Source organism: Nelusetta ayraudi, unplaced genomic scaffold (assembly GCF_046127955.1).
Source record: "Nelusetta ayraudi isolate G7.1 ecotype Tasmania unplaced genomic scaffold, CSIRO-AGI_Nayr_v1 ptg000128l, whole genome shotgun sequence".
Classification (NCBI taxonomy): domain Eukaryota; kingdom Metazoa; phylum Chordata; class Actinopteri; order Tetraodontiformes; family Monacanthidae; genus Nelusetta; species Nelusetta ayraudi.
In genome coordinates, this window is record NW_027466178.1 from 324,912 (window position 1) to 334,580 (window position 9,669).

At 38.4% G+C, this 9,669-nt stretch overlaps 1 protein-coding gene across 1 annotated transcript; it reads left to right on the top strand.

The window, feature by feature from the left end:
- The first annotated feature begins 2,701 nt into the window (after nucleotides 1-2,701).
- On the top strand, nucleotides 2,702-8,984 carry LOC142904496 (uncharacterized). The gene is made up of 12 exons (XM_076050628.1): nucleotides 2,702-2,850; nucleotides 3,581-3,639; nucleotides 3,745-5,417; nucleotides 5,515-5,579; nucleotides 5,697-5,881; nucleotides 5,972-6,804; nucleotides 6,931-6,995; nucleotides 7,121-7,305; nucleotides 7,469-7,851; nucleotides 8,063-8,124; nucleotides 8,230-8,378; nucleotides 8,472-8,984. Exons 2-12 carry the CDS (start codon nucleotides 3,597-3,599, stop codon nucleotides 8,558-8,560), a joined length of 3,732 nt encoding a protein of 1,243 aa, XP_075906743.1. The 5' UTR covers nucleotides 2,702-2,850; nucleotides 3,581-3,596; the 3' UTR covers nucleotides 8,561-8,984.
- The last annotated feature ends 685 nt before the right edge of the window (nucleotides 8,985-9,669 follow it).

The window sequence follows — 9,669 nt, forward strand, 5'->3', positions numbered from 1 at the left end:
CTCACTCACTGAGTTCCACAGCATCAATTGTTTCCTGACATGACTAACTATAAGCAACCAAACAGATTTTAGACATGTAAGGAAAAAAAATGGTATGGCGTCGCACTAATTTTTCAAAAGGAACCTAGAAAGATTTTACTCTTTAAACAGGTAAAAAGTTAAATAAATAAATAAATAAAAAACGTACAAGTACAAAAAGGCCTGTCAGAAGAAAAATGACTGGCTCTCTGTACATGAATGGAGCAGGATTCAGCTAAGCCCTTTCACCATGTGACTATTCCGCAACTGCTGCCATGGACAACATACCTTACTGATCGGTCCATAGATATCTTACTTTGTGTCACAACAGGTCATGGACGTCACAGGGCTTTTCAAACTCTATGGCAGGGTTGTCGTTACAGGCACCATCATGTATAGAGTGATGGGTAAAATGAAGCTTTCCTGAAATTTCCAAAACATCAAACTACAGCAGACACCACAGAAACAGTCAGTAATAAAAATGGCAGGGCACTGAGGACAGGAAACAGCCAAGGGGAGGCCGGGGGGATCATCCACACTGAGAGGGGTCCCCATGATGATGACACACCAGCAGGCAAACTGGCGAACCCCACCCAGTGTGGAGCCCCCCCCCGCCCCATGAAGAAGCACTGGAGCTTAAAACTAAACCTTGGTCAAACACTCATTCCCATAAGGACGTTTACGGTAACGAAGGGCATTTGCAATAGCCTGCTGTACTTTTTTTGTTATCGCCATTAATTTCCTTGTGACATTTGTACCTTCATTCTATGAATGTGTTTTTGCATTGTGGCATCTTCTGTTTATCTATTTTATCTATTTTTTCTCTCTGTTTTCTATCTTTTCGAGCTGTTGAGACACTGACATTTAAGAAATAAGACAATAAAATACAACAAAATTACCTAACATCCAAAAGACAATAGGCTTTAAAAGCTAAAAGACAGTTGTAGAAGTAGAAGAAAGTTAAAAAAAAAAAAAGAGTTAAAGAAATAAGAAAGAAAATCAGTTATAGGACAAACTGTATTAATAAAAACCTGTGATGCCCTGGTTCTGAACAGGTGTATGTGTATGTCTATAAATATATATACATATATTTATAGACATACACATACATATATATATATAAAGGAAATTCATGGTTCTACCTTTAAAAAAAATAAAAATACAAGATTGTATAGGATATAAAAGATATATGCACATACACACACACACACAACACACACACACACACACACACACACACACACACACACACATTTGGCCAATGTCATGTCCTGGTTACGTCCTTCAGGATGATTCTTCTAGTCACAGATGATAGTGATTTTGTGGGAGGGCAACACAACTGATATTTAGTCACAGAACCCAGATTTGCTAGCCACCTTCCTGGTAATGTGCACTGATTTGAAAACCAGAAAAATGAAAAACAGAAGAATGTCTGACCAAACATATGTGACGTCACTGATACACCTAAGGTTTCTCAGACTGAGTCAACGTGCCCATCACTCAGCTGTCATTTCATTATGTGCAGTAGACTGTTAACTTTTGCCCCAACCGTGGACAGAAGAAGATGCCAAAAATAGACGTTTCACTCAACTAACAACGTCATGGATGGTTAAAACAAGCATTGTTAAAGTACCCTGCACATGTTCCTGGTGGTTAGACCAGTTACACCCAAATTTCTCTTTTCATTTGTGTCCTTTTCTAAGATAACATTCATTTTTGATGTATTATCTCCATTTGCAAGTTTCTTGTCACACTTGGAAAATTATGTTATATTTGTGTGTGCAGATGCAACGCTACAGACTTGATTTATGTGTAACTTGAGTTTTCTGCCTTTTCCTTCTTAGTTTTTTTTTTGCAAGGTTTTATGTTTAGTTTGTTTTTTTTCTTCTTCACTGCTTCTTTACCTCATAAAACAACACTCTAATAAACCATTTTTCCAACATCTCATTCATTTGGACTATTTTCTTTGTATTTGTTTTTTCAATCACAGGTGCTTTGTGAAGTCCAGTCTGTTCCAGCAGAGAGCACAAGGCTCCAATATGTTTCTCTGACAATCAGTAAATACCAGAACAGTGTGGTTCTACTGGACACTGGACTGTTTCTCAAATAACTTCTCCTTCCTCTTATACTACTACTACTACTGATAAGAATAATAATGATAATAAAACTTAAAACAACAATAACTTAAGTTATGACAAAGTAACCAAGGCCTTAGAGTGAGGACTTTTAAAAATATGAGAAGAGTAGCGGTATCAAGTGTGATGACAAAGAAAAATACCAACCACAGAAACTTATTTTTTCACAGCTTCATCCAAACACTATGCAAATATGTAATTCTAGGTAGAATATACACATACATATGTATATATATATATGTATATATATATATATATATATATATATATATATATATATATATATATATATATATATATATATATGTATATATATATATATATACACACATACATATATATCTATCTATCAAGGAACCTTATGGTTCTACCTTTAAAAAATAAAAAATACAAGATTGCAACATCCGGTTAGTCCACTTGAGTGGAATGCAAACAAAACTCAGAAGGATAGTCTAAGTGATAATGACTGTTCTGTGTGTCTATAGGCGGCATTTTTCTGTTTTTTTTCCCCCTGCTTCACTGATGTCAACGCACGTCATTTCAGAGATCAGCAAGATGTATTTAAGAGGTGGACAGGTGGCACCGCAAGGAAGTGCACCAGCATAGAGCAAATACTGAGGCTTGGATTCAATTCATAAAATTTCCCTTCATACGGAGCAGCTGCCAAAACCAATATAAACTGTGAACATTGTTTTGGGTAAGTCATTTTTATGTCTATAGTACACATAAGGTACAACTGATAAGTTACTGACATATGATGTAGTTTTAATCATATTTGTATATGTGTTGTATTTCTTGTTGTTGTTCTTCTTGTTATTATTATTATTATTATTATTGTTATTATGAACATCATCAATCCATTCATACATACATGCTTCATCCTGCACTCAGGGTTTTAGGGTTCACTGGAGCAAATAATATATATATATATATGGATTACATTTGTTAAAGTCTCTGATGATGTATTTAGGCAACAATAATATATTTTAGAAATAATCTAGTAGTTTAATCTCAATTGTTGCTCCTTTCTAATTGGAAACAATGTTTCTCACATGGCTGCCATGAATGTACTTATTTTTAGCATGTGCATGTAGTGAATTGGCAACCCTACATTGGCAGTATGAGTACCAGTGAGAGTGGTTGTCATGTTATGTGGTCTTGTGATAAACTGCAGATTTTCCAGGGTGTAACCTGCATTCACCCATGAACAGCTGGGTTCGGTTCCAGCAACCCCGCCACCCAGTGCACCACAGGTGGTGATAATAAATGAATGCATAGGCAGATGGATGGATGTACATTCTTATTTCCTCCAGCAATTATTCTATTGCCAGTAGACATTAGTATTCAAAGGCTACATTGTTTTTCTTTTAAAACAATCTAGGACAATGCAATGAAACTAAGTGTATGAAATTCTCACGTTTCAACAGGGTTGGGGAAGACACAATGGGTGCTCGACAGGTCTTTCCAATTGTATTCATACTTGCAGGTAAATGAATAACTGTGACATGACAATCAAAATACCTTGATTTTTTAAAGGATTATCTGAAAATCTGATTGGAAATTTATTCTTGTTTCTTTTCTCTTTGACAAGTAACTATAAGCCTCAGCCCTATCCCAGCAAATGCAGTGAATTCAACGACAGCTGCTACAACTACAAATGACACGACAGCCACAGCTGAAAATGCGACAGCCACAGCTGCTTCAAATACAATGGCGACTACTGCAAATACAAATGCTACAACTACAGCCACATCCGCTTCAAATACAACCATGACTGGTACAACTACAAATGCTACAACCACAGCCACAACTTCCCCAAATACAACGGCTACTCCTGAAAGTACAAATGCTACAGACACAGCGACCACTGCTTCAAATACAACTGTGGCTGATACAACTACAAATGCTACGAGCACAGTCACTACTGCTGCAAATACAACCATGACTGATACAACTACAAATGCTACAACCACAGCCACATCCGCTTCAAATACAACCATGACTGATACAACTACAAATGCTACAACCACAGCCACAGGTGCTGCAAATACAACGGCTACTCCTGCAAGCACAAATGCTACAGACACAGCGACCACTGCTTCAAATACAACTGTGGCTGATACAACTACAAATGCTACAAGCACAGTCACTACTGCTGCAAATACAACCATGGCTGATACAACTACAAATGCTACAACCACAGCCACAGCTGCTGCAAATACAACGGCTACTCCTGCAAGTACAAATGCTACAGACACAGCGACCACTGCTTCAAATACAACTGTGGCTGATACAACTACAAATGCTACAACCACAGCCACAGCTGCTGCAAATACAACGGCTACTCCTGCAACTACAAATGCTACAGACACAGCGACCACTGCTTCAAATACAACTGTGGCTGATACAACTACAAATGCTACAACCACAGCCACAGCTGCTGCAAATATAACGGCTACTCCTGCAAGTACAAATGCTACAGACACAGCGACCACTGCTTCAAATACAACTGTGGCTGACACAACTACAAATGCTACGAGCACAGTCACTACTGCTGCAAATACAACCATGACTGCTACAACTACAAACGCTACAAGCACAGCTACTACTGCTGCAAATACAACCATGACTGCTACAACTACAAATGTTACTACAGCAACCACTGCTTCAAATATTAACATGACTGCTATAACTACAAATGCTACTACGGCCACCACTGCTTCAAATAACACGACTGCTACAACTACAAATGTGACAACTTCAGCCACCACTGCAGGAAATACAACTAGTGCTATTACAAATAATACAACCACAGCTGCTGCAACTACAAATGGTACAACAGCTACCAGTGCAGCAAATACAACCATGACTGCTGCAACCACAAATGATTCAACTACAACCACCACTGCTGCAAAAGTGACTACAACTACTACACCCATAAATGTGATGACCACAGCCCTAACCGCATCAAATACAACTACGACAGCTGCAGATTCCACTTCTTCCACTCAAAGTGTTACAACTTCTGTAACTACAGCCACCACTGCTGTAAGTACAACTACAGGTCCAACTGATACAAACACAGCCACCACATCTACAAGCGCGACAACACTCCCCTTGACTACCACCACTACTGCTACTACAACTGCTGCTCCAGCAGCTATTGTGGTCATTGCTGCAGTCTTGATAGAACCATTTGTGGAAGTGTTGAGTGATCCAAACAGCCAAGAATTTAAAGACCTTGAAGTGAAAGTTGTTGCAGTGGTAAGTGTATTTTTGTGATTTGGTTACTGTAGTGTAGTGTATTTCAAAGTGATGATAACATCTTTATTAATGTTTCCATTTTCATTACTTCCAACAGTATGAATTCATCTACAGAGAACAATATGGTGACCTCTTTGTTCGTGCCTATGTGATGGCATTCAGGTTCGATTCACATGACTAAAATTCCTTCCCTTTCCTTATTTTTGTGATGTTATATTAAGGCAATGAAATGCATTTATACAATGCTGTTCTGTTATAATTTTATCCTTTTTTTAACAGACGAGCCTCAACTGGCACAAGAACAGAAAACACTGAAGCTGAAATGGGGATTGAGTTCAACACCACTGCATCGGAAGACACAATTCCACAGGCTGATGAAGTTGCACAAACTTTAATCACTGCTGTGTCCAACTCCAGCAATAACTTCAGCCTTGGTGTTGATTCATCATCGGTCAAAGTAATAGGTAAGTAAATACATATACACTTCCATTACTGATGAACGTAGCAAGCTAATAAATAACATTTATATAAATAAAAATTCATATTTCCTATAGAAACAACAACTGTGGCCCCAAATACTGCAGCAGCCACCACAGCTGCAAATACAAATGCGATGTCCACAGCAACCACAACTGGTGCCACTACCACAAACATCGCAAGCACTGTGAATACAATTACGACTGCAGCAACTTCAAGTGCCACAGCAATGACAACCACTACTGTAAAGCCAACCACGTCTGCTGGTGACACTACAAATGCAACCACTGTTGCAAATACAAACACTGCTGCAACTACAAATGCTTCAACAGCAGCCACCACTGCTGCACAAACAGCAACCACTGTTGCAACTACACATGCTACAACCATGGAAACCACTTCAGCAAATACAACTACAACTGTTGAAACTACAAATGGCCCAACAACAGTCACCACTGCTGAAAATACAACAACCACTGTTGAGACTTTACATGTGACATCAACTGCCACCAGTACTGCAAATTCAACCCCGACTCATGAAACTACAAATGCTACAACTGCCACCACTGTTTCTAATACAGTTACCACTGTTGCAACCACAAATGCTACAACCATAGACACCACTGCTGCTAAAACAACCATGACTGCTGCAACGACAACTGCAGCAACTACAACAGTAACTGCAACAACTCCACCCACCACTGCTGCTCACACAACCACCACTGTTGCAGCTACAACTTCTGTAACTACAGCCACCACCGCCGCAATTACAACCACAAGTACCACTACAGCTGCTGTTTCAGCACCTGTTGTGGTTCTATCAGCAGTTTTGATTGAACCATTTGTAGTAGAACTGAGCGATCCAACCAGCCAACCGTTTAAGGAACTTGAAGCAAAAGTTGTTGCAGTGGTAAGAACATCGCCCTTTAATGCTTTAACTATGTTAAATGTCTTCAAAATTTTATATATGACTACAAGCTTAACATTTTGAATATTGTAATTGTTAAAAATATATATACTCTGCTTTTTTCTTCAGTATGACATCATCTTCAGAGCACAATATGGCTTCCTTTTCATTCGTTCCTTTGTTGTGAAATTTAGGTAGGTGTAAAAATTATATTTATATTGCTACACATTTCTTAAAGCTGTAAGATCAAATGATTTAGTACCAACAAATATATATTGTTTTTTTTTTTCTTACATTGCAATAATATTTTATTACGCAGTCAAGCTATAACCAGGACAAGGAGTACAAACACTGAAGCAGAAATGGGGATCGAGTTCAACAGCACTTCATCACAAGATCAAATCCCACAGGCTGATGCTGTTGCACAAACCTTGATCTCAGCAGTATCGAACTCCAGCAATTCCTTCAACGTCAGCATTGAATCCAGTTCAGTTAAAGTAGTTGGTAAGAAAAAATATATGGCAGCAAGGGTTCACAATCGGAATATCACCTATGATTACATCCAGATTTTGACTAAACTTAACTGAAGTAAATGTAACAAAATCTTGACCAAATAAGATCAATATGCTCAAATGAATATTAATAATATCTTCTTTACCCTAAACAGAGACAAACACTACAACCACAAATTCAACAACAGACACTACTGCAAATACAACCACCACTGCTACAGCCACAAATACTTCAGCTGCAAATTCAACAACAGCCACTAGTGCTGAAAATACAACCACAACTGCAACAGCGACAAATACTTCAGCTGCAAATTCAACCACAGCCACGACAGCTGAAAATACAACCACCACTGTTACAGCCACAAACGATACGACTCCAGCCACAACTACAGCTACAACTACAGCTGCAGCTACAACCACTGAGGCAGTCACAACGAGGCAGATGACGTTCAGATCTGCTGGAGAGACATTTACAAGTGACTTACTAGATTCAACATCCACTGCATTCACCACTCGCGCTGAACTGATAAAGTCAACGGTGAGTCTTTGCCATGCATTAAATACTGACTTTGTTAGGTGCAAGAAGACACTGATTATTGTTGTGTCAAAGATCAAAATAGCAACTTTTGTTAACTTCAAATTTTGTTATTTTTGGAAAAATAGTACAGAATCTTCCCTAAAAATCTAGATGATATGTGAAATCTGTTTTAACCACTTGATTTACTTTTGGTGCCCTCTTCTCTCCACAGCTTACACCTTTCTACCAAAATGCATTTACCGCATTCCGCTTACTGACTGTTGTTTCATTCAGGTGAGACTGGTTCTGGACAGATGTGTTTAGCCTCAAAATAGTGTTGATTTTTAATCATACGGGTGAATATTATATAATAATACTGTGCACATATTCCTTTTACAGCAATGGGTCAATCATCAACAATGTCGACATCTCATTTGCATCCTCATCTGTCCCCAATGACACCCAGATTGCAAACGTTCTTATCGGGGCTTCTTCCAACATTACAGCCTTTAACATCGACACCAGCTCCATTTCCATCAATGGCACTCGTAAGCAACATTTAGCGCTACCTCATTGCAATTAAAAGTGTTTAAAGGTGTTTTAATTTAGATCTTTAAATTTCTGTCTTTTTTTGCATACAGAAGTTTCAAGCGCAGTGAGCCACCAGATCAGCCTCATCACAGCATCACTCCTTGTGCTCATGTCGTGGCTGCTTTCAGGCCAGCACTAAAGTTGGGACTCACAACCGCGTAGTGCCTTTATAGACAGAAACTGCACTGCATTGGTATGAAAAGGACCTTGTTGCCACAGTCTGGAAGGAGCTTCGTGCCATGGGAACTCTTTTACAATTGTTTGACAGAGGGCTAAAAGTGAGCCATTACTGTCATTCTTAACCAACTTGATCCCCAAAAGTTGTGGTATTCATGAAATACACAATGTCGTCGCAACATCCTATATGACTACCCAGTGGTTTCTTATTTATGAGTATTTATATATGTTGTGTATTCTGCGTCCATATTTTGTAAAGCTTAAGCAGAAAACACTGCTTTCTTTGGTACTCGTTTCTATAATGTCCATGTGTTTTTATATCTGAAGGACTTACAGATTTCTGCATAACGTTGTACTGTTTTCATTAAAAGCATTTTACAAAGATACAGAGGCTGAAAACTGTCTTTTTTCTTTAACAAATCCTGTCAGAACAGGCGTGAATTAAATGAAGTTTTCACGTCCTGGTAATGAAAATTACCAGGATGGTATGCAACCTTTGTATGCAACCTAATACTTAAAAAGCACAATAATACAGCATCGTCTCAACTTGTGGGAGGACGCTGTTATCCCGAACTACAGCTATATTTGTAATACTTCCTACTCTCGTATTGTGTGATTGCTAAGAGGTGACAAGCAATAGGCGTATATGTGTTGTAGACACCTTCAAAAGGCAAAAGGCAAAAGACAAAGTCAAGGTTGAACTAAAGGTTGAAACCACTTGTTGATCATGTATGAACACTGACAAATGAATAAAACAGAACTTATTTTGATAAGAAACAACACATGAATGGCTTTTTGTTGAAGAAAAATGGGGACATAGCTTCCATAGACAACAAGCGTCACCAGGTGATGACATGTGGTAAAAATGTGACGTTCTTTTGTCACCAAGCCATTATTACCTCACATGGAAAGAGTTGATTTCACCAAGTCAGGATTAAGATTTTTCCTTTTTACTATTTCTTGACGTAAAACTATGTTCATATTTGAAAGATCCTTTTTCAGTACCATGCCAGGGTTGTCACTAAGACAATCTGTCTGTGCAAACAAAGAATTTTACATTCACATGGCAGT

Coding starts and splice junctions, on each gene's coding strand:
- LOC142904496 (XM_076050628.1), top strand. CDS start 3,597: ATGGGTGCTCGACAGGTCTTTCCAATTGTATTCATACTTGCAG. Junction 3,640..3,744: donor AATTGTATTCATACTTGCAG/GTAAATGAATAA, acceptor CTCTTTGACAAG/TAACTATAAGCCTCAGCCCT. Junction 8,125..8,229: donor CTGACTGTTGTTTCATTCAG/GTGAGACTGGTT, acceptor TTCCTTTTACAG/CAATGGGTCAATCATCAACA.